Here is a 25,513-nt window from a genome sequence, read left to right as displayed (position 1 = left end):
AAGGGGAGTGTTTTTTTTTTTTTTTTAAAAGAAGGACCACAATCCCAGTCTTAAAATAAAAAGTCCATTTAATTCCAAAATCATGGATGCTAGCACAAAAGCTTTCTCTTCCCTCTGTTTTTTAAAAATAAAAGCAGGAATGTTTAAAAGAAATAAAAATCAGGACAGGGAGTCAGCATGACAAAAGGCTGGCCCAAGCAGACCAGCAAACAAGAAACTACAACAAAAATAAACCCAAACCTAAACAAGTGAATGAAATATATATGGAATTGTAATCTTGGTAAGAAAATACAAGTGACTCATGCTCAATCTTGTATACTAGCTGTGAATTACAAAAACTTGATTATTTTGGGGGAATGTTATTATTTCACGAGGCTTTAAGTGTAACCCTAATTTCTAAATGACATGTAATCCTGGCCTCGCCACTAATTCTATACATAAGTGGCATCACTTATAGGATTTAATAAAATTAAAGAAAATTCATCAAGGCAGTAAGAGAGCATTTCATCTGTCTACATCACACGGGCCTGTGTTTGAGAGTGGTGGAAGAATGGGGTGTTATGATCAGGGTACATTGTATACATGCATGAAACTGTCAAAGAATGAAATTATTCTTTAAAAGAAAAAGAAAGAAACCATAGAATTCAGTTTGCCTTTTCTCAAAGACTCTGATGGGGGCTTTGAGTCTGCCTGAACTTGGTGTTCAGTGGCTCTGTGTAATGCACGAGCCACTCTGTGTCTAGTGCACCCAATCCAGCAGCGGCTTGTCCAGAAAGCCAACAGATTAAAAATTGGGAGGTAAGAAACAAAACAAAACAAAACAAAACAAAACCGCTCCTTTAAAAAAAATTTTTTTTGGGGGGGGGTCATGTATCCCAGGCTGGCTTCCAATTGCATTAGACGACCTTGAACTTCTGATCCTCCAGCCTCCACTTCCTGAATGCTGGGCTTACAGCCTGAGCAGCTGGCAGTAGTCGAACCCTGGGCATCGAAGATACCAGACGAGCACTGTGCTAACTGAGCGACGTGCCCAGGTCCCCTTCCGACGCCTTCTCGTTCAGAACCTTTGGTCCCGGCTCAGCATACGTACGGTCGGCGCCTGGGTTTAGCGGGTGTCACCCTCGCGGCCCGAGCCCCTGAGGCAGCTCGCGTCCGCTCGTCTCCGGAGGGCGGCGCACCTCGGGGAGGCTGGGGCCTCTCGGGGCCTCTCCTCAGCCGGCTTCCGACGCGAGGCCGTGAAGCCGCGGCCCTGCCCCGGGAACGTCGCCATCTTGTCGCCGCGGTCCTCCCCAGCGGCTCGGGCTCCCAGGTTCCAGGCTTCCCCGCCCCGCCGCGCGACCCACGCCACGGCGGAGGAGGAGGAGGAGGGGCGCAAGCCGCCGGCCACGCCTCCCGGGCCAGCAGCCGCGCGCGGGGCGGAGCCGGCCTCCGAGGCCCGCGGCCTCGGGGCGCGGCCTGCACGGGCCCAGGCGCCTCCCCGAGCCCGCCCGGCTGCGGCCCTCTGAGGCCCCGACAAGCCGAGCAGCGCTCCGCCTCCTCCGCCTTCTCCGCCGCCCCGGGAGCCGGGCCGCGGCTCGGCGCCGCCTCTTCCGCCTCCCGCGTCCGCGCGGGCGGGCCCGACGTCAGCGCCGCCCCGCCCGGCCCAGCTTCGGCCTCGGCCTCGCAGCGCGGCGGCGGCGCAGGTCCCTCCCCAGACATGGCCCTGGGAGGCGGCAGCACATGGCGGCCGCGGCGGCCGTGAGCGCGCCCCCGGCCAGCCCCAGCCCGCCCTGAGGCTGCCCGCGCCCGCCGGCCGCGCCACGGCCCCGCCGCCCCCCGCCCCGCCGCCGCCGGCCCCGCCGCCCGCGCGCGCCCGCCCTGCCGCCGCCATGGGCGTGCAGGGCTTCCAGGACTACATCGAGAAGCACTGTCCGAGCGCCGTGGTGCCGGTGGAGCTGCAGAAGCTGGCCCGGGGCAGCCTGGTGGGCGGCGGGCGGCAGCGGCCCCCGCAGACCCCGCTGCGCCTGCTGGTGGATGCCGACAACTGCCTGCATCGCCTGTACGGTGGCTTCTACACCGACTGGGTGAGCGGCGGCCAGTGGAACCACATGCTCGGCTACCTGGCGGCTCTGGCCAAGGCCTGCTTCGGAGGCAACATCGAGCTCTTCGTCTTCTTCAACGGCGCGCTCGAGAAGGCCCGGCTGCACGAGTGGGTCAAGCGGCAGGGCAACGAGCGCCAGACAGCGCAGCAGATCGTCAGCCATGTCCAGAACAAGGGCACGCCACCGCCCAAGGTCTGGTTCCTGCCTCCGGTCTGCATGGCCCACTGCATCCGCCTGGCGCTCATCCGCTTCCACGTCAAGGTGCGGCTGGAGCCGGTTGGCCGGGGTCTCTTAGGGCTGGGGCGGGGGTCTCTTTGGGCCTGAGTCAGGGTCGGGCCTGGTGCCCTTTGGACTGTGATTCCCTTCGGGTTTGAGTCAGGGTTGGGGGTCTGGGATCACTTGGACGGGAGTCACAGTTGGTTTACAGGCCTCTTCGTGCTTGTGTTTGGGCTGGGCCTGGAATTGCTTAGGTAGCGATCGGAGTTGAGTCTGAGGTTCCTTGGGCCAGGGTTCGGGGCTTGGCCTAGGGTCTTTTGGGGCTTGAGTTTGGGTTGGACTTGGGAGGTCTCTTGGGCCAGTGTCAGCGCTGAACTAGTTCCGGGAAGCCCAGCCTGGCCCAGAGTGAGTCCCGGGTGCTCCTGCCGGTGGAAGGCCTCGGATCAGGCCTCAGTGTCTTTCGGGGGCCCACTCGGGACACAGCGTGTCACCGTGCCCAGGCTTGCTGCAAGCTCAGCAGAGGGGGCCTGGAGCAAGATGGATGCCCAGGCCTTTAGGCCTGGTGTGGTTGAAGTCTGCCCACAGCAATTCGTCCCTACTCTCTGGCCTGCTGCTGTGGGTGGGCCCATAGGCTTGTGCGTAAGACCCTTGAGACTGATGGACAGACCCTCACCCCAAGTGGGATCCGTGGGATCTCCCACATCCTCAGTCTTTCCCCTCTTCTGGGAGGTAGGCAGGCTTACCCACTGGCCTTAGCCTTAAGTGTATACCCATCTGTCGAAATTAACCCGCTCTTTCCCAGCAACAGGTTTATCTTGGAAGTCTGTAGCATAAATGAGAGTAGATTGTCAGGGCCTTAGGCACAGGAAGCTGAAAACAGAGCCTCCCAAGCTGTGGGAGAGGAGCCTTGTGTATAGATCGGTGCTGATCTCTAATTCTGAAGGCAGATGCTGCTCCTCTACCTTTGAAAATGAGATGTTTGGAGAAATTGTCTATGGTAACATTTTGGTTTTAGATTTCAAAGCACTGTAAACTGGCTCTTGTTAGTTCCGTGAGTTTTAAAGTGGTTCAGTTCTTCATGTCTAATGTGGAGGTAGTAGTTCAGAACCAGGAAGAAGAATTTGGGGGTCGTTTGGCATAGGCAGGAACTTGTGAGATCTTTCTCTGCAGCACAAGAAGTGTTCAGTGACCTTCACAGCCCTGATTGGTGGGTAAGGAGAGCTCCACATTGTCAGCCCTCTGCTGTCCCATTGGCAGAAGGTTCTGCAGCCAAAGTTGGCCCAGAGAACTTAAGGGCTCCGAGGACTGAAAGCTGAGCACCTAACTGATCCTCAGCTTTGAATAGCTTGCATTTTCATGATTTTTTTTTTTTAAAAACAAAAACAAAAAAAACTCCACTTCTTTGGGGAGGGGTGAGGCTGTTTCAGTTTTAAGACTTGCCACTGTCTTCCAACTTGCTCTTTTCTTTGGAAACTGAGACAACTTTTAGCATGCCTCCTTCTTCCTGATCATCCCTGCTGGCAGTGGTGAGATGGTGGTAGTTAAGCCTAAAATGATTGCGGAAGTTCCACCCAGGATCCTGTTGCAATTGGTGAAGTTGTGTTTAAGTCTGTGGGTGGAGGCGGCTGGATGGTGATGATTGGCCCAGGAGCATGGCAGATACAGAGCCTGTCATTTCTCAGGGAGTTCGTGTGAGAGGCAGTGTGTGCCTCTCACTTTTTCTCTGTAGCCTGGGGCTCTTGGAGGGGGAAAGTGAAGTGTTCCTCTGTGATCTACCTCTAGTGGACAGCCTGAAAATGGGCCTGGTTTAATGTTGCGGAGTGATGGGAAGTAATGTTTTAAGACACAAAAAGAGCCTTATTACCTGCTTTTGCTAACTGCACAGGGCTGTGTTTTTAGTTAGTGAAGACACTCAATAAAACGTTGAATATTACTTCAGATTAGAGTCTACTCTGCCTCTCTTTGTCTCTGTCTCTCTGTCTCTGTCTCTGTCTCTGTCTCTCTCTCTCTCTCTCTCTCTCTCTCTTTCTGTCTTTCTCTGTATGTATGTGTGTATGCCCACGAGAAAGCTCTGGTGCTCATGAGACAATGTTGTCTTTCCTGCCTGCTCTGTCTCAACTGTCTCTAGCCTTTGTAGATGCAATTCTAGCAATCCTGGCTGTCCATTTTCTCAACCCTGTCTGAGGAGAGGTGAAAAAGATAGTCTGCTGGAAGCAGGAGCTCCATTAATAGCAAAAGGTGGCACCAGAGAGAAGATGTGAAACTGAAAAAACCAGACAGAATTCTGGGAGCTATTTTAAAACAAGAAAACAGTCCTGTGTACTTCAGTCTCCCTGAGGCAGTGCGGCGTTTATTCTAAAGGGTGGTTTTGAGGCCGGAAAGAGGATCAGTGCTCTTCGGAGGACCCAGATGATTCCCAGCCCCCATTTGGTGGTTCCTAATCATCTAATACTCCAGCTTCAGGGCATCTGAAGCCCTCTTCTGACTTCCACAGGCACCAGGTGTGAATGTGGCACACTATACTTACAAGCAGGCAGAACATTCACACACATAAAACTAAAAATAATTTTTAAAGTAATGATTGACTGTACATGTTTTTAAAAGGATAATTTTTTTTTGAGTCATAAAAATTATCTTTGGTGAGGCTGGGTAGTGGTGGCGTATGCCTTTATTCCCAGCACTTGGGAGGCAGAGGCAGGTGGATTTCTGGGTTCGAGGCCAAGCCTGGTCTACAGAGTGAGTTCCAGGACAGCCAGGGGTACGCAGAGAAACCCTGTCTCGAAAAACAAAAACAAACAAACAAAATTTATCTTTGGTGATCTCTGTTTAAGGGAGTGTATGTTTCTATGTGTGTATCTGTGTGTTGGACTTTTAAATGTTTTTCTGGAGGCTCACAAATACTTAACTAGTGATGCACTGTCACTGTATATCATCCAGAATGGGTGAGTAGCTGGAATTGGGTGGTAGTTATTTTAGTTTATTTATAATGTGTATGGGTGTTCTGCCTGCATTATGTCTGTGCACTTCTTCTGTGCCTGGTGCCTTGAAAGGTCAGAGTAAAACATTGGATTTCCTGGAATCAGAGTTACAGATGGTTGTGAGCAACATGTGGTTGCTGGGAATTGAACCCAGGTCCTCTGGAGGAGCTAGTGCTCTTCCAGAGCCAATGGGTATCTTCTTAATGAAACTTTATTCTCATAAACACTGGCATTTCGGCATGTGTGAGGCCTAGGTGTCCATGCCCAGCACTGCATAAACTGGACGTAGTGGCACTCAGTGCTTGGCAGGTGGGAGGAGCAGCAGGTCAGAGTTAGCCTTGCCTGCATAGCATGCTAGTGCTCAGCCTAGGCTCCATGAGAACTTGCCTTAGGGAAAAAAACCCAACCAAACACAAAAACCACCTCCATCACCCCAAAACAACTAGCAGTTATCGAAGTGGCTCAGTTGGTGATGCCTGCTGTAGAGCAAGAGGCTCTAAAGTAGAACCCCAGCACCTACAGAAAAAGCTGAGTACTGCATGGGGCAACTCAGCCCCAGTGTTGGAAGGTGGACATGGGCAGGTCCTCATGGCTTGCTAACCAGTAAGTTCCATGTGAACACACCCATTGTCAATACCTGGCTTCCTCACAACATGTGCATATTCAGATGCACACACATGCATCACATGCATTCGGGAAGCCAAGTTCCCAAAGTGCCAGGTGGATGCCGAACTTCTCTGTTACAGTGATAACATTTAAAAACCAAAACTGTACACCAAAGATAAGCTAAAAATTATTTTTACTGTATGCAAACTACTTTTTTAAAAAGAGATAAATATTGGTAAAGAAATCGACATGAACACCTATGTATATATTATGCTTTATAAAAACCTTTCTGTTACAAAAACACCGAAGCTGTCTTTTTTACGTTTTAAAATAGGATTTCTTTTATTTATTTATTATTCGTTGACAGTTTCATACATGTAAACTGTCTGTGATGGTCATCTCCATTTCCACCCCAGCCCCACTCCCCCACCTTTTCTGGTGTTTTATAAGTTGGCAGAAAGTTATACTTTTCTGTCATTTTTTATTTAGAGAATATCTCTTTGATAGAGTAATAACTATATCTTAAAATTACATTTAAATGTATTTTGTAGTGGTGGGGTACATCTTGTTTTGGGGCACATGTGGAAGTCCAAGGACAGTTGTTTTTTTCCATGTGGGTCCCAGGGATAGAACTCCGGTTGTTGGACTTGGATGCAGGTGCTTTTGCCTGCTGAGCCATCTTGCTGGTCCTAGCTGCATGTTCTGTACAGGTAGTGCATCTCTGTGACCAGAGATTGTGACCAGAGTTGGCTTTTATTTGAGATAATTTTATTGTCACTGGGAGAGTGTCCTTTGTGTGCTTGAGTCACGGTAACCTTTGAAGCCTCAGGGAGCGGCTTGTGTTTATTTAAAAATCTTGGTGACATTAATTTACTGGCACTGTGTAAACACCTCCCCTACTAGACTGCAGGTGTCAAAGGTGTGAAAATTTACCCTGAGGTTCCTCAGACCTCGTCCAACCGTCCCAAGTTCCGAGTTCCTTCTCATGAGGCTTTGCTAAATCAATGCTCTGGTTTGTGGACTCAGCGCTTACATGAAATGGTGTTCCTGTTTTCAGCCAAGCCAAGAAAACACACTTGCATTTAACGATCATGACCTGTTCTTGGGAGTCAGTGATGAGGAGCAAGTGGCGTCAGTCAGCCTGGATGCTTACTGGTCCTTGCTCACAGTCACTCTGTCCTTCAGTACTCAGTGTCTTAGTGACCGGTTTTTTTCATTGCCAGAAGCAGGATCTCCTGACTCATTTAAAACTGGAGACTAGTAACCCTGCAAAGGGAAGTGCAGGCTAAAGTCAAGAGTCCAGTTTCAGTGTCTGAGTACTTTAAGGGTGTGCCCTACATCGTGCTCACGCCCTGGCCGTCCTGATAGCACTTGCTTTTGCAGTTACAGTAGGAGGAGGGTTTCTGTGTGGAAGAAAACCACACATCGTTAGATCCAGAGAACTAAGAGTAAGTCTCAGGGACCTTTAAGTAACTAGGAAGTACAGTCCAGAATTTACTCAAACTAGTCACCCATTAAAAGTAAATATTTCTCTCTAGTATGTCAGTTTTGAAACTATAGTCCTGTGCTGTTTAACCATAGGAGGAATATATATTCAGGCAGTTTCTTGAAGTATACTTAAATCTAACTGGTGTGGCCTGTAGGTGTGTTCGCTTGCTCACATTCTCTCTCTCTCTCTCTCTCTCTCTCTCTCTCTCCCCACATAATACACACACACACGCCTGTTGTTCTCAGCTACAAACCTGTACAGTGTGTGGCTCTAATGAACACTAGAGGCAATTTAATCTAATGGTACTTATAGCTCAACTTAGAAAAGGTCCTGTAGAAAGCTAGACATAGTATATGCTAATGTTGAGGTGTTCCAGGGTACATGACTGCAGCTTACTATTTTCAAGGGTCAGTAATTTTGTAAGCTAAACAATATTTCATTTGCATGTGACATGTTCATAGCTAGACATCTGAATTTCTCCTGCTTTTTGACTATTATGAAAAGTGAATAGTGCTTCTATGAACCTGGTATGTAAATAGATTTGAATCTCTCCTTTTTATTTCTTTTAAGTATGTACTCAGGAATAGAATAGCTAAGTCACTGGTAGTTTCCTTTAACATATATGTACACACACACACATTCATATTGGTAGTGTTGGGGAATAAGCAAGTACTTTATCACTAAACTACATTGTCATATAATTGATTCTTCCAGAATTGCTTTGAGCTACCACAGTGGCTGCAGAGACTGTGTGCTTTATGCCATATATTACTCCTTTTTAGCAGTTTTTAATATGTAAAAAATATTTTTTGTATCTGTACCTTTTTTTTTTTTTTTTTTTTTTTTTTTTTTGAGATAGGGTCTCTATTTAGCCCTAGCATGTCCTGGAACTTGCTGTGTAGACTAGGCTGGTCTTGAACTTAAGAGATCCATCTGCCTCTGCCTCTGTTGGGATTAAAGGCTTGTAGTACCATATCCTTGCCTGTAGTTGTCTTTTTAAAGTAGTGGTCTGCAGTTTGCCCAGCCTTTTCAGTCCATGCCCCACCCCACCCCTTGCTCTCCTCTCTTCCTCCTTCTCCACTACCCCTCTTCTCCCATGTCTTCTCTCCTTTTTACTTTTCTCTCTTCAAGATAGGATATCACGCTGTGTAGCCCCATTGGTCTGGAGCTAACTGTGAAGCCCAGGCTGGCCTCAAACTCATGGTAGCCTTCCTGCTTCAGCTTCCTGGGATTATAGACACCATGTCCAGTGGCATGAAAGCCATATTGCTAGATGTCCAGATTTTTCAAGTAAACCAGAAATCTACATTTTATTTGAAGTTATCCCACTTAAAAAATGTCAAACTAAGCAAAATAGGGCTCTGGGCTGGATTCAGCTCTTGAACACCAGTTTGTTATTATCCTTGCCTAAATCTCTTCTCTTTTCTGGAAGTCCTACTCTCTTCCTACCTGCACCCTTGAACTCTCTTCAGTGCTAAAAGCAATTTCTTGGGATTGTTAAATTGAGACTTTCTGTAAAGGCCAAAGTTGGGGCTTCTTTGTTACATGCTTTTTTCCCCCTGGTGTTCAGGATGGGGTATCAGAGGCATTCCATCCTTTCACTGTGTGCCTTGTCTCCCTCCCCTGCTGACTGACTAGTGGTCCCCTCCCTCTCCCACCAACCGGCCTTGTTCTCCACACCTCCACCAGCTGGGTCCCTGTTCTGCGTCTCATTCTGAATGAATTCTAATTTTATTGTTGCTGTCCCAGAGTTCAGGCCCGATAAGTGCCAACCCCTTCAAGGTCCATGTCCTTTTTGGACATCTTCGGGACTCCCCTTGCCTCTACCATTCCTTTTTCTAGTCTCTAGTTTTACTTTTTATCCAGACAGCTTTGAGCCTCAAGACCACTCCCATCAGTCTCCACTACTTCTGAGTTAGCTGATGGTTCTACCCGCAACCCTGGTAGTCCTACTGTAACAACACACGCTGGTGCCACAGTCTCCGTCACCTCCTCCTCCTTCCTCATTCCCAGGGTCCCTGACATAGAAGCTACAGCTGCTTTGCAAACCCATTGGCAGGTTCTGAAACCAAACTATTGTCTATTTACTGGCATTTAAGAAATGGCACAGAGGGGCTGGCGAGATGGCTCAGTGGGTAAGAGCACTGACTGCTCTCTCAAAGGTTATGAGTTCAAATCCCAGCAACCACATGGTGGCTCACAACCACCCATAATGAGATCTGACACCCTCTTCTGGTGCATCTGAAGTCAGCTACAGTGTACTTATATATAATAATAAATAAATTTAAAAAAAAAAAAAAGAAATGGCACAGAACACAGCCAGAATCTAGAGATATAAGCTATACTGTAACCACTATTTCCTGACAATCATACTGTGGGGGCAGTCAGAATGCCTCAGGCTCCCAAAGTTAACCCAGGTTATTCATCTTACTCACCACATCTTCAGGGAAGCCTCTGTCATGCTCAGACTTGAAGCAAACCCTTAGAGTCCAACTCTGTTTAGACTTGTAGACCCTTCTGCAACCCTAGCCATTACATCTTGCTTCATGACTCATACCCTCTCTACCTTGTCTATCTGTTCATGTATTCCTCCCATCGTTTCTGTCTCTTAGTGTGCCATCCCGTCTTTTACTTTGTCGAACTTTTACTCACGTCAAAGCCTTTCTCAAATACCACCTTCCTTCTTGGGGTGTGTGCATGCATTGGAGGCCTGAGCAGGACTTTGGGTATCTACCTGTATCAGTGACCACCTAATTGCCTACAGACTGGTTCTCTTACTGAACTTGTTTAGGTTGGGCTAGGTTGGTTGTAATCAGGTTCTAAAGATCTACCTGTCTCTGCCCCTCAAGACTGGGTTACAGATTCACGGAACTGTAGGTGCTGGGGATTTGAACTCATTAAGGTCCTTAGGCGTGTCATACAAGCACTCCTATTCACTGAGTCAACTCCAGAGTTCCACTATTTGCTTTAAAATCAATCAATCAAATAAGCAAAGAGATTCTTAATGTGTAACCTTGGTTGGCCTGAAACTTTCAGAAATTCATTTGCCTAAGTCTGCCTCTGGGGTGCATTAAAGGCACATGCCAGCCACAATGCCAGGCTTTGTTTTTGCCTTTTCTTTTTTCTTTTTTGGTTTTTCGAGACAGGCTTTCTCTGTGTAGCCCTGGCTGTCCTGGAACTCACTCTGTAGACCAAGCTGGCCTCGAACTTAGAAATCCACCTGCCTCTACCTCCCAAGTGCTGGGATCAAAGGCATGCACCACCACTGCCTGGCTGTTTTTGCTTTTTTGAGGCAGGATTTTACTATGTAGAGTTGTCTGGTCCAGAACTTGCTGTGTAGACCAATGTGGCCTTGGCCTCACAAGTGCTAGGATTAAAGGTTTGCCCCACAACACCAACACTCACTTTATTTATTTATTAAGATTTATTTATTATTGTATCTAAGTACACTGTAGCTGTCTTCAGATGCACCAGAAGAGGGCATCAGATATCATTACCAATGGTTGTGAGCCACCATATGGTTGCTGGGATTTGAACTCAGGACCTTTGGAAGAGCAGTCAGTGCTCTTAACCACTGAGCCATCTCTGCAACCCCATACACTCACTTTTTAAAAATATTTACTGTATTCTTTTATATAGCCAGACAAATTTTATTTTCTTTGAATATTTGAATCAATGACTGTTTATTAAAATGTATTTTCTTGTGCTCTCTTTTCTGTTTCCCAATGGGCTTAATTCTTTTTTAAAATTTTTACTTACTTTATGTGTATAGATGGCTTTCCTACATATATCATATATGTATAACTACACCATGTGTGTACCCGGTGCCTACAGAGGCTAGTAGAAGGCATCAGATTTCTACAGGAGTGTAGTTAGAGATGGTTGTGTGGGTGCTGGATATTGACCCCCTGCTCCTCTGGAAGAGCAGTGTTGAGGTACGTCTTTCATGTTTAGAATTTCTTTTTTGATGTCATAAAATGATATCTTTGTGAAGATTTGGGAATTCTTAGCTAGGATTGACGATTGGCAGTGTCAGCAGAGCCCCTGGGGCAGAGGGTGTTAACTGGGTAGAGGTTGGGATGCTGTAACATTCTGCAGTGCCCAGAACAGCTCCCTGTAGCAGAGTTAGCTAGTCCCAAATACCAGTAGTGCCAAGACAAGGAATCCCTAATGCTACCAAATCCAAGGATTCTAAGTTGTAGGGCCTTTGGGGCTTTGTGTATCAGGAAGTGAGCTCGGAAATACAGCTTAAGTCTCTAAAATATGCATTTATATATATATCCCATCTTTAAGATATCCCTAGACATTATTCTTCATTTTAGTTTACTGAAATTTATACTGATGGAAAGAAACTAATTAATATGTCATATTCATGTGTGTGTGTGTGTGAATATATACACACACACATATATATACACACATGTATACACACACACACACGTGTGTGTGTGTATGTATCCCAACTTCAGTATGCAATCAAACTGTAGGAATAAATGTCAAAAGACTGTATATGAAGAGAATGTGCTTTAGAATTTTTGAATAATTAGGTTATTTTCCGGTGGATCTGTAGACAGAATTTCAAAACTACTACAACAACAGAAACCCAACCAACAAAACAAAAACCCCAAAACCACCAGAGTTTGGGACTGGAGCCATAGCCCAGTGGTTAAGAGCACATGCTGTTCATGTGAAGTACCTGAGTTTAGTCCCAGCACTCACATCTATCAGCCCACAGCTGCCTGTAACTCCAGCTTCATGGGAGTCCAACACCCTGGGTCCTCATTCATATGCAGACATATCTGTACACACAAATAAATAATAGTAAAACTACTTTAAGAAATAAACCAACCAGCCTGGCAGTAGTGGCACATGTCTTTAACCTCAGCACTCAAGAGGCAGAGACAGATGGATCTCTGTGAGTTCCAGGATAGCCAAGGCTACACAGAGAAACCCTGTCTTGAAGAACCAAACCGAACCGAATGGAACGGGACCAGAATTAACATACAATGTTTTAAAATTCCCCAGATATTGGTATAGTTTAGTTTACGTTGCTTTTACTTATTTTTCTCCTTATGGAAAGTAACTTCTCTGAGGACCTCGCCTGCCATCCAGCTTCTAGAACAATCCTTGGCTTATTGGAGTTGTTCACAGACTACCTGCTGAGTGGGCACACCCAGCACTGCTGCCCCCTCCCTCAGGCGATGTGACAGGAGGAAGTAGAAGTTTTCCTGTTCAGAGTCAGAGTTAATTCCAAAGGTGACTGGCTGCCTGAGCTCGTCCCAGCCACCTGGTGCCTGGGTTTATCTTGCAGTAATCCTTTTATACGCCTTAACTCAAGGTGTACTCTGTTGAGCAGGCATAGAGAGGGCTGTGTAGGTAAATTGGCTTTGCTTTCTCTCTTGTTGCCCCTGATTTAAGGCACTTTGCTTTTTAGGCATCATGGGGGAAGTGTGGGCTGAGCTGCCACTGAGAGGCAGCATCCATTTGTGTCCTGGCCATTTGGTAATTATTTTGCTGTTATCTCAGGAAAAAAACAAAACCCCCAAACTCAGGCAAAGCCCAAATTACTGGCCTGGGAAAGGACGAGCTGCCCCTGTGCTGCTCCATCTTCTAGGTGCTGCAGTGCAGTGACAGGTAGCCGAGCCCTTGAGTCGAGTGTGCTCTTCATCCTTGTAACCCGAGCCTATTCATGAAGGCTAGGGGTTCTCTAGACCCTGCACAGAGCATCTGCAAGCTGGCAGACCGTAGGAATATGTAAACATTGCTGTAGGCAATTGTATCAATCTAAATTTCTTTTTTTTTTTAACTCCAAAAATTAAGATTGGCATTCATAGTTTGGGATGAATTTTAAATTTTATCATTTATTTAGATATAAGATATTGCTGTGTTATAATTCAGACTTTGGTGCATGTCCCTGTGCCCAGGTTAGAATGATTTTAATAAAAATAATCTTTTTAAGTTTTAGCTTAGTTATTTGGAAGTTACTATAGTAGCCTATTTTAAATAGAATTCATATGACAATACTTTTTATTAGCTTTTTAGATCTTTTAGAAGTATAAACTTTAACTAGCATTTCTTTGATGGAATCTACTCCCCTTGTGCGTGCACACGCGTGTATGTGTGTGTGTGTGTGTGCTTTTAAGAAGTGAACAAGGCAAACTTATTACAAAATAAGCACTGAGTCAAGCATAACAAAGAACCTGCTAAAGAAATTGAAAAGGGAAGTAAAAATAAAAACAATACCCTTTGGTAGCTGGAAAAGGCATTGCATACATGTTTAATGTCATATCCACAGGGAAAATAAAAGTTGTATGTTTTTTATTAAGTAAGAAGTTACATCTTAGAGTTAAGTGCTTATGCCTTCTGAGAATATCAGGAGTCAGGGTGATACCCCTGTTATCATTATTTTTACAATTGTATGATATATATACATATATATATATATATATATATGTACATATATATGTATATATATTTTTTCAATTGGCCACTTACTTATGCATTTTTTCAAGTGTAGTGTGCATGCTTGTGTGAGCATGGGTGTGTGCCTGTGGAGGCTGGAGGTTGATGTTGAGTTTCATCCTTTACTGATCTCTCTCTTGTCGAAGCTCAGGGCTCTCTCCCTTGAACTTAGGGGTTGAGGATCCCACTAGTCTAGCTAGCTAGCTTGCTCCAGGAATGTCATGTCCACCTCTGATGGCTGGGATTTTAGATGGGTCACCATGCCCACCCCATATGTTGTGGGTGGGTGGATGGGTAATTGCAAAGTGAAAGCTTTACCTGCTGAGCCGGCTCCCAACTCCAGTGATGGGGATTTGGGGGAACTGCTGTACTGTTCTCCACACTTGCTGTGCCCCTTTATGTTCTGAACCCCACACAAGGGTTCTGGCTTTCCCACATGCTTCCTTGTGCTTCTTACTGTCTGTTTTAATGTTCTTATTTCAGTTTTGAATAGTAGTCATCCTACTGAATGTGGTTACTAGGTGTTTCTATTTCCCTACTGCTTGCCAAAGTTGTGAATCTCTCTCGATGCCACTCCTTTTACTTCAAAAGAAACACTGCTGGCTGTGGTGGAGTTCTAGGCTAACTCAAACAAATGCTTTCCATTGCTTTTAAGATCATTGTCTTCCATTCTTATGGAATAAACGAGGCATGTAAGATATGTTTAGTCAGCTGTGATTGTAGTCTCCCCTGGGGAGAAATTGGAATGAATGCTATTGTAGTCAACTCTTCCTTTAAAGTCAGAAACAACAACCCACTTCACCAGGGTGGAATCGATTTGTGAGTTGACCAGAGTAGGAACAGAAGCTGGAAGTGAGTTTCAGCACCTTGTCCTTGTTGATTGGACTTCCGTGGGCATAAGGCAAAGACTGCTTGGTTTTAAACAGAAGAATTCAGGCTCATCTACATCCTCAGATGGCTGGAGGATGGGTTACATTATCCTCTGAGCTGTTGCAAAAGCACTCTGAGAAAAGTTCTACACTGTTATCTTTCTATGACATATCCTGGCTTACTTAAAAAGAAGTGCCTGACACATTTCAGGCATTTGCTACCTGAAATGATTCTGAGTGGTTCATGTGTGATGTGTCTAATCATCACAGGGAAGCTGGGAGACAGAAGTCCACCAGCCTGATTAGCAGGGACAGGAAACCTCTTCATAGAACTGCTTTCACTAGATTTTAGAAGTGAGTGGCAGTACTACTTCCAGGGTTATCCCCGTGGCAGCTTTTCACAGCAGTTAAGGTAATTATTTTAATTGCTAGCTAATACTGGAAACTTTTTTTTTTACTAATATTAAAGACAGATATATTGGGAAGCTGCTTTCAGGGGTGTTCACTGGCCCCCAAGGACTGAGGCTGGGGAGTCGCGGTGGGGAGGGCTGGGGGAGAGAGAGAAAGGGCTCACGCAGAGGAGAGAGAGAGAGAGAGAGAGAGAGAGAGAGAGAGAGAGAGAGAGAGAGAGAGAGAACTGTCCTAGAAACTTGATTCTTTATAAAGTCAGCTTTGACTTATTTGCCTCTCTTTTTTATGTGTGTAGGTATCTTGCCCACATATATTTTTGTGTACCACTTGTGTGCCTGGTGCCCATGGAAGCCAGAAGAGGGCCTTGGATTCCCTAGCTGCTGTGTGAGTGCTAGGAACCAAACTCTGGTTATCTGAAGAGCAGCCAGTCATCTTAAACTCTGAGCCATCTCTCTAGCTTCTTATTTGTTTGTTTGTTTGTTTTTTAATATGACATTTAGTCTGGGTGGTGGTTGTGCACACCTTTTGTCCCAACACTCCAGAGGCAGAGAGGCAGAGAGGCAGAGGGATCTCTCTGAGGCCAGCCTGGTCTACAGAGAGTTCCAGGACAGTAAGGGCTACACAGAGAAACTCTCTCTAAAAACCAAACCAAAAACACCACTACCCCCACCCCCGCTCCACCCAAATGCAACATATTGATGTAAAAAAATTAACTCTGAATTCTGTGTTAAGTTGATAGTGGAATAAAAATAATCATTCTAGATTAAATGAGAAGCACTTCCTTGAGATTGAAGATGGGAGGATTTACTGCCACTTAAGCTTTTCAGCCCTAGCTCTACCTGCCCTGTTTCCTGGGAGGAGTGTAACTCCCACCTGCTGGTTCAGGCAGGCACCTGTGTGGGTCACTGGCTTTGTGCTCAGCTGGAGCTGTAAAAGCTGCTTCGCTGGTTTTTTTGAGTGTGTGCAGGAGTTTTAAGAGTTTCACTTCCTTGATCAGAAGCTTATATGTGGTTCTCCTGGGCCTACAGCTTTGAGATTTCCAACTCAAATCCAAGCCTGATCCACCTTAGTGAGAGATGGGCTTTACTTCCTTTGTGGGCTCTCTTAAGGAGTTGTGAAGGCTTACCTCTCTATGCTTTCTGGAGGTTAACAATAGCAATCTTCTCAACAGCACATCTCATAGGATCCTCATTAAAATTTTCTTTGTATTTTTTAGGAAAGGGTCCTGTTGTGTAACCTAGACTGTCCTTGAACTTTCCTTTCCTGAGCACACAGTGCTGAGATTAAGACAGATGCTACCAATTTGACCATATACCTTTGTTTTTCATGTTAGGGTTTGAATCTAGAGAATTGTTTCTCAATCTTTCACAGGGGTCACCTAAGACTATCAGAAAACACAGATCTACATCACAATTCAAAACAGTAGCAAAATTACATTTATGAAGTAACAACAAAAGTAATTTTATGGTTGTGGGTCACCACAACATGAGGGTTCCAGCAATAGGAAGGTTGAGAACCACTGCTCTAGTCTCATGCTTGTTAGGCAAGCACTCTACCATAGACCTCCATCTTCATCACAAAGGTTTATTTACTTACATGTATGTCTGTGTTAGTGTGTGTGCTGGTATATCAAGCGGAAGGCATGTTTCGTCTTCCTCTAGGTGCTCTGCCTGGTCTTCTCATGCGGTCTCTGTATCCTTACACCCTGGGCTCCCTCTTGGCCAGGCTAGAAGCCAGCAAACCTCAGCAGTCTCTTCTCCCTGCACCACTCTGCCCTGGGTGGGAGTTAGGGCTGAAGGTATGGGGGCAGGGGGCAGTGCTGGCTTCTTACATGGGACCAAACTACTCCTCCTGATTGCCGAGTAAGCACTCTTAACCACTGGGTCATCTCTCTAGCCTCAAGCTTCGTAGTTTTTATTTACTTCTAAAACTGAAATTAACAAATTTATGAAGCTATAGAAATACAAATTTCATTGTGTTATTCCCAGGCTTACTCATGGGAGAGCAGAAGCAAAAGCAAAAGAAAAAGTAATGGAGTTCTGATTACCAGAGGAGGATGTGCTATAGCTTTTGCTTGTCCTACTCTGGCTCCCCACTCTGAAGCTTTAGTGCTTAATATGTGTGTTTCTATGTATGTGCGTGTATGCACATGTGCTTGTGAATGTGTGTGCACATATACATGTGCTCATGTGTGGGTATGCATGTGGAGGCCAGTGGTCAACGTTCAGTGTGTTTCTTCTACCTTATTTTTTTGAGACAGAGTCTCACTGAAGCTAGAGTTTCTTGATACAGCTAGTATTGCTGGCTAGTGAGCTCCTGGGATATTCCTGGCTCTTTCTAGTGTTGGGATTACAGAACTTCTTTTACATTAAAAGAAAGTCCCAGCTTAGGTTCCTGTGCATATATGACAGGTACATCACCTGAGCTATCCCCCCAGACCCTAATTTAAATTTAATGTAATTTATTTATTTGAGACAATATCTTTTGTAGCTGGGGCTGGCCTTGATGCCACCTTCCAAGTGCTGGGATCCCATTGTGCACCACCGTGTCCAGTTTCTTCATCTGTATTTTTGGATACCTGACTGCCTATAGTGTAGTACTCTCTCTCTTATTTCCTCTCAGACTTCCTCATGCTGTTTGCACTAAGATTAGGCCTTTTATCAACTACCCTTGCTTAAAGCTTCGCAACTTGTTTATTGTGCCACTATACACATTCATCCTTACCTAGCTTGTTTGTTTGTTTGTTCGTTCGTTCATTCATTCATTCATTCATTCCTGGTTAAGGGCTGGAAACACATTGGGGCTGGGTGAGGGCCTAACATGTGCATTGCCCTGGAATCTATCCCAGCACTGGTACAAAAAAGGAAGAAAGAAGTCCTATTAGAAATACACTCTCTGGTCTTCTTTCTTTCTGCTCTAGTCTTTGGGTAGATTCTTACATTTTGTGGGTTTGTCTCTATAAAAACCAAGGACCTCTGCTTACACACATCTTTGTAATAGAGAAGGCTTGCTGCCTGACACCCTGGAGGCACCGAGGAGAAATGCCCTGTCCCTTGAATTCTCAGATTCTTCACAGATTAGCAATGTACTCTCTCGTAGCTGCTCATGTCTGAGTAGCTGCTGTGGAAGCAGGAGTGACTGCTATGGATATGTGAGCCGAGGTCCTTGTCTTTTGTGGAGACAGGCCTGTCTATAATTTTATAGAAGCATCTGCCCAAGGCCTGCAGCGGAGAGGCCCAGAGACTGGGATGCTCTCTAGTGGGACTGTCCTTTTGTGTTTTGGTGGTGCCAGGATGGAATGGGGCCTTGTGCATGTTGGCCTCACCCAGCCACTGACCTGCTTCCCAGTCCGTAAGCAGGCTCTCTTAGGTTTGTCTACCCACCCCCAACGCCCCATCCTCTGGCTATCTCAGAAAGTTGTGCAGACACATTCTTTTGGGTCTTTTCTTTTTCAGTCTGTTTCCATAGACATAGTTTTGCATAGCTGTAATTATGTTATATTGTGTTCTAAAATGATTTAAGGTTTAATGAAGCTTTCCTCAAGGTTCTCCACAAAGCAGCGACTTTACCTTTTTCATAATGTTTTGTTTTTTCCTGTAGAAGTTACTATGTTTCTTTTTATGATTCCAGTGATTTTTATTTGGTGGATTAGCTGTTTCCTGGAGTAGAGTTTTATAGCTTTTAAAATATATTGCTTACTATTTTATAATGCCCACAGCATTATTTGAAAGCCGACAAGTTAGGCCTGACCCCTGATGACCTTCCACTTTCTGGCCCCTGATCCCAGGGAGAGCTCCATCTGGTCAGGGCCACTTCCCAGTCTTAGAATTTGCCTCAGCTCTGCGTGGGCACATATGGCTTTGGAAACCCACCTAGAACAGCCTTTTCTTTCAGCTTTTGGTTGAAAAAACTATTCATTCCTTAGGAGAAAAGCTTTGTGACACACTGCCTTAGAAGGCTCATAGCCTGGGAAGTTCAGAGAGGGATGGACTCAGGAGCTGGGCCCCACCATCCTGGTCCCTGACTTTGGAGGGGCATCCAGTCTCAGTTTCCTGGAGCTAGGGTGCTGATAGACTGCCCTGTATACAGAAACAGAGACTGCTGTGGGCGCATTGAGCCATTTCCTTCACATGCCTCTGGAACAAGTGGGCCACCTGTCTGCCCTGGGAATCCTTTAGGGAGGGCAACTGGTGGCTCTGTTCCCTTTTACTGTAGAACCTCTCCAGAGGTGTGGAAAACACCAGTGATTTCTAATTTAACAATACTTTAAAATATCTATGAAAGAAAATTATTTGATTAAAGAATTTGGGACTAGACTAAGATTACAATTTCTGGATGGGATTAATTTTAGGAAAAATTTTTTTAGCTACTTTTCTGTTTTAGCTGGTATGTTTGTAGATTTAAGGATGAGGTGAATTTCTCTTATTCTAAGGAATAGAACATTACTTAACTAATTGTAGTTTTCTTTTTTTATAATGTATAATGCCATATTACATTTTCCCTAAGAGAATTGAAAAGGTTATTTTCCTTTAACTACTATCATTAACAGTTTGCCTTGCCTCTTGGTGAGTTACAGCTAATATTTCAGCAAGGCCTAGAAACCACTTTCATTGTGAAAGCCAGAGAGGAGATTAGCTTAATGATGACTACGACCACTGGGGAGACACAAATGTTCTGTCACTTAGTTGTTGTAGGATAGCTACTAGTCGCCTGACTATTGGCTGCTGGGACTTAATTCTGAACTTAATTTAATCTGAAATTTCACCAATTATATCCATACATTAGATTGTAGTTCTAGAAACTTCAGGTTACTTCTCTTCTAAGTCTCTGGAGATTTAACTTACTCCCCTGATTTAATGTAAATTCTAATCTTTAAAATACCTTCATCCATTGTAGAAACAAATAGCTTTTTCGAATCTTAGTTAGATAGAATTTGAAAATAACAAGAGAAATCAGCAGTTTGGGATTTGAAGTATTTTTCCTTACTTAAAATTTAAAAAATGATTTAGGCTTGGGTGTTAACATTTCAGAAGAGTTCTCAGAGCTTGTGGGTCTATGTCTAGGACTTCGGGGACTCCCAAGGACCTCTGCATGTATCTCCCTTCTGCCTGCCCCTCTGTGAGTTTTCAGGCTAGGTTGGTATGCGTGCTTCATGGTGGGGATGCACAGTGGAGATGTGTGGGCTCTTCTTTTCACAACATGACAGCTAGCTTCTAAGCGCCTGATGTAGTCCTGACTTTGCTTGCAGAGGGACAGTTGTCTTTAGGGTGGTCATGTGTACCTGAAGCTCTCCTGTGATGAATCCCTCAGGAGTGTAGACCTAGGAGACTGATAGGTAATATAGGCCTTTATTTAAAGCAAAAGTTTAGTGATTGTGTCAGTTATAGCAAAGGTGGGCAGCTCTTATTCTCTCCATTTGCATTCTCTTTATCTTATCCCCCTCCATTTTCCTTTCTTTTAAAATACTGTTACAAGGGTCAGTCAGATTTGCTTGTTTTCAAGCAGGGTGACATTGGAGTTGTCATGAGTGGAGAATTTGTACTCTAGATGGGCTGGTAAGTTACTGACAGATGATTTGAATTCAGTTCATTTCTGAGACTCCTTTTGGAGCAGTGTGTTACACGATTGGTCCTGGCACTTTTTGATCATTTGAATGATTAAAATTCATATCAGTAGCTCTTTAAAGATGTCAAATCCATCTGCCTGTTGAACCTGCTGCTTCAGTTCGAGCCTGCATCTGATGGCATTTCCTTCCTTTTCTGTGTGTAGGTTGCACAGAGCATTGAGGATCATCATCAAGAAGTGATTGGCTTCTGCAGAGAGAATGGTTTCCATGGCTTGGTGGCATATGACTCTGACTATGCACTGTGCAACATCCCCTACTACTTCAGTGCCCATGCCCTGAAACTGAGCCGCAACGGGAAGAGTCTCACCACAAGCCAATATCTGATGCACGAGGTTGCCAAGCAACTGGACCTGAACCCAAACCGTTTTCCTATTTTTGCTGCTCTGTTAGGTAGGTGGAGTGGTGTGAGAACTGTTTTCTAAGGGAGTGGTACATAAGCATCCTGACTTATCTTTTGAAGATTTTTCTGCCTGGATGCTTTGGTGTTGTAGCAGAGTGAGAGAATGGGCTCTTCAGTTGTACTCTCTTGATTTTTTTTTTCCTGCTGGTAATGCATTGTTCTTCCTAGTTTCTAGTATGCTTATATGTTGCTTATATGTTCTGCTATCCAGGCTGGAAAACTTACTCTGTGATAGGCTCAAAGTTTTAGAGAAAGAACATTCTGAATCACAAATCACGGTGGCTCACAACCATCCATAACTTCAGTTCCAGGGGGATCTAATGCCCTGGATGTGTGGGCACTAGGCACTTAAGTATATGGTACACATATATACTTACATACATACAAAACGCTTATACACATACAATAAAATAAAGCTACAATTAGGAAAAAAAATTTTCCAGGCAGTGGTGGTGCACGCCTTTGATCCCAGCACTTGGAGAGGCAGAGGCAGGCAGATTTCTGAGTTTGAGGCCAGCCTGGTCTACAGAGTGAGTTCCAGGACAGCCAGGGCTACACAGAGAAACCCTGTCTCAAAAGCCCAAAAAAGCAAAACAAAACAAAACAAAAACAAACTAAAAAAACCACCCTAAAGGGACAACCCTCCTCCCCCCCCAAAAACAAACAAAACCAAAAAAACCCAACAGCAAATCTTAACCACAAAGAAAATATGCCACGGGACCAAAGCATTGCTCTCATTTCTTTCCCTTTGTGGGGCAGCCACTACTATAAAAGAAAACAACTACCTTTTTATTTTGTTTTGAGCTAGAGTCTTACATAGCCCAGGCTGGCTTCCAGTCACCATAGAGCTGAGGGTGAGCTTGGATTTCAGGTCTTTGTGTCTCTGCTCCATAGGTTGTATGTGTGTGTCATCACACCCAGCAGAAAAACAACTACTTAAAACAAAAACAAAAACAAAACTCTTGTAAGTAAATTTAAAAAATCCACAGAAGAATCATTTTCCTTTGTTTTCAGAAAGGACCGCTTCTATATGCTAGCTTCTGTTACTCAGCTCGAGAGGCCACATGGCCGTGCCTGCCTCTTCCCTTGTACTTGCCTTAAGTAGTTCCTTTCCTCTGTCAGCTTACCCTTTTCTCTGTCTCTGTGTGTGTGTCAAGCTACTATAACATCCAACTCTAATTTTTGAATCTGTGTCATTGTGTCCAACTGGCAGTGCTTGGTTTTTGGAGTGATGTTTTCCTGTGACTTACCTCCTGCTTCCCTACTTTAGATACTTAGGCCCTTTGGGAAGCTGCATGGTCTCTAGCAAAGTTACTGTGCCTTCTATGGAGGTAGCCCATTCTAAGAAACTCATTAGATTGAGGGTTTTTTTTGAAATTCCTAGCTATCAGAAAGGTAGGTGTATATAGGTCAGAAGTCAGCCTCTAATGAAATTCCTCAGGACAGCTATTCACTTTTTGTTGTTGTTGTTGATTTCTTTTGTTTTGGGATAGGGTATCTCATTGGGATGTGGAGCTCACCAGAAAGCATAGGCTGGCTGGTTAATGAGCCCTAAGGAGGATCCATTTGTCTCTGGGGTGAAAACACACACACACACACACACACACACACACACACACACACACACACACACACGAGATTCATATTGGGGTTATAAAGGATATGCAATTGCACATATTTTTGGAAGGCTGAGTAAGGAAGGTTGTGAATTTGAAGCCAGTATGGGTGACATTGCCATGTTAGGTCCAGGCCAGCAGAGTTATACAGCATATCAAGAACATATTTTATTACAAACGTTGGTAGGTAGGTGGCACATTATGTAGACAATTCTGTGTTTGCTTAAGTCCTAAGCAAAATGTCTAGTTTTTAAAATATGGATGAATACTTAATTTTCTCTTTAAGAAACACTGTATTTCTTGGGAGGTAATATCAACTCATACTTTTCTAAATACTTAAAAGAAAATTTTGAAATAAGTGAAAAAAAAAAACCATTCTATAGTATTATTTTGACTAGGTGTGTATCTCTGCTACCCAGGAGGGTGAGGCAAGAAGATCATAAATTTATGCCCTGTTAGGCAACTTAGTAAGATTCTGTCACAAGACAAACAGTGGAAAGGGACCAGGGGTATAGCTCAGTGTTAGAATAATATTAGCCCTATGTTCAATTCCCAGTAGTTACAAAAAATTTCCAATTAATTTGAGGTATAGAGTTTACTCTGTTATAGAATTATAGGTAAATTATTAGTGAGATGATTTATTTTAGACTGTTAAAATTTCATCCTCTTTAAAGCTATTTTCCTTTTCTGTAATGAAAAGTGCAACTATTTAAAATTTTATTTTAGGGAAGTTGAGTAGGATATACATTTAAATATTTGACTTAAGGTTTTTGTTTTGTTGTTGGTTTTTTTTTTTTTTTTTTTTTTTTTTTTTTTTACAAAATCCATTACTGATATTGGAATTAGCTTAGCTTCATGTTTTCTTAAGTCAAATCTTAAAGTAAATCTCTGACACTTCATTTTTCACAATAAAATTCTATGCAGTCCACTAACATAGTAAGTGTACAGAGCTCAGCTGGGACTTCTCTGTGCTGGTCTGGACTTCCTGGGGCTTCATACTGTGTGTGGGGGCTAATGTGCTGTAGACAATGTTGGGAATGATTGCACTTTGTGCTAGTGTCTGTTAGCAGGTAGATAATGAATCTGATGTTTTAATATGGAAGTCATTAGACCATATTACAAACATCACAGTTACTTAGAAAATTATTACTCGATTTCATTGAGAGTGCCAACACCCTGTAGATTTTAGTGTTTCAGGCTCTCTAGCCCCTGCTGTGAGGGTAGAATACCCTTTGAGCTTTAGAGGCAGGACAGACAGCTCAGATACTGTTAGTCTGTGTTCTGTCATGGTACTGTGTATGATGATTCATGCTGCAACAGAATCGTCATTTAATTTTCCAAAGGAAGATTTTATAACTGCAGATTCCGTATCTGGCTGTGTAGTTAACTGTCAGGTAATTTTGAACCACAGGTGTTTCAGGAACCAATGAAAAGCTAGGTCTGGTCCCTGTGTGACCTCCTGGGATCCTTAGAGTGACTTTGCATACTGTTGGGAAGTTGATGTATATAACACTGTGAAGTCCTTAGTGTGAGTGAAGTCCAGACTGAAAACTCCCACTTGGTGCTGGCGTCAGCCCTAAGAAGCCTGCTGTGTGTGTTGCTCATGGTACAGTGTGAAGAAAGGTTTGTTTCTGCTTGGAGGCTGAATGTGAGTTAATCTAGCATAACATGGTGTAGAAGTTTTCCTGTGTCACTGATAATGATGGCTTTTACATTATCTACATTTCTAGGAAATCACATACTACCTGATGAGGATCTGGCTTCCTTTCATTGGAGTTTACTTGGTCCAGAGCATCCACTCGCCTCACTGAAGGTACAAACGCCGCTTGACTTTCCAGCCTTTGACTCACCCATGTGACAGCTTTTACAGTGCCTTAAGGACTTTACCGAAGAAGGGGCCGAGCTGTGTGGGTAGTAGTGTCTTGTGACTTATCCTGGGATCTGCTGTCTTAATATATGACCACACGTCCCTCCTTATTCTCAATACCTGTGTGGTAGGCAAACTTATACATTGCTTCCAGATTCCCTTCAAGGAATCCTGTACCTAGCTAGACAGGAAGAAATCTTTGAACTTCAGTTTTATAATGAACATTTTAGCTAAAATATAAACTTTTTTTCAATAGATAATGTCACCTGTCACTTAGATCAACATGTTTTAGCAGTCTAAGGATTTCATGATTTTTTACTTTTCTATAGTTTTAAAGAAGTATATTGTAGTGCTTCTTGAATAATGGGAGAGATTTGTACTGGTTTATTAACAGTGTTTTCTTACTCATTTTCTTTTGGTTTTCTCTGTGATGGTAATGAACATCAGAAAAGTGACATTTTAGCAGGGTGCTCTGAAGTGAGGAGGCCATGGTTTGATGTAAGTCTTAACAGAATGAGATTGCTGTGGGCCCTGAGGACACTCTGGCTGGCACCTATCAGTGACTGACCACTGTGACTGCTGTTGGATCACTTGTTAGGTGCTTTAGGAAATGGGAAGATGGGGATTGGACACTGTATCTCTTCCAGCTGGGAAGCTTCTGGGATCAGCGTCCTTACCGTCAAGGGAAGGAAGGGTAAATTTGATGATTTCTAGAGGTGTGCCATGAAATCTGAGTTTGGTCACAGTGATCCTCCTGCCATAAATAGCTCTAACTGATGTTTACTTTCAAACATGAGTTTTTCTTTCTTGGCACATTATTGATTTTCTCAAGGGAAATCTTTCAAGTAGAATTTCTTTTTTTTTCCTTCCTGCTTAGAACCTCTTTTTCCTC

The 25,513-nt window shown here is 44.2% G+C and overlaps 1 protein-coding gene across 1 annotated transcript in view; it reads left to right on the top strand.

Moving 5' to 3' along the window:
* Window positions 1-1,569: 1,569 nt before the first annotated feature.
* Window positions 1,570-25,513, top strand: part of LOC116082516 (constitutive coactivator of PPAR-gamma-like protein 1) — an 88,867-nt gene continuing 64,923 nt past the window's right edge. The window contains exons 1-3 of the mRNA XM_031359417.1: window positions 1,570-2,342; window positions 20,882-21,128; window positions 24,485-24,567. Coding sequence (XP_031215277.1) covers window positions 1,869-2,342; window positions 20,882-21,128; window positions 24,485-24,567 — 804 coding nt within the window. The 5' untranslated portion in view covers window positions 1,570-1,868. The remainder of the gene's footprint in view (window positions 2,343-20,881; window positions 21,129-24,484; window positions 24,568-25,513) is intronic.

This window comes from Mastomys coucha, unplaced genomic scaffold, assembly GCF_008632895.1.
Source record: "Mastomys coucha isolate ucsf_1 unplaced genomic scaffold, UCSF_Mcou_1 pScaffold7, whole genome shotgun sequence".
In the NCBI taxonomy this organism is placed as follows: domain Eukaryota; kingdom Metazoa; phylum Chordata; class Mammalia; order Rodentia; family Muridae; genus Mastomys; species Mastomys coucha.
This window is presented reverse-complemented; position numbering and strand designations above follow the sequence as displayed.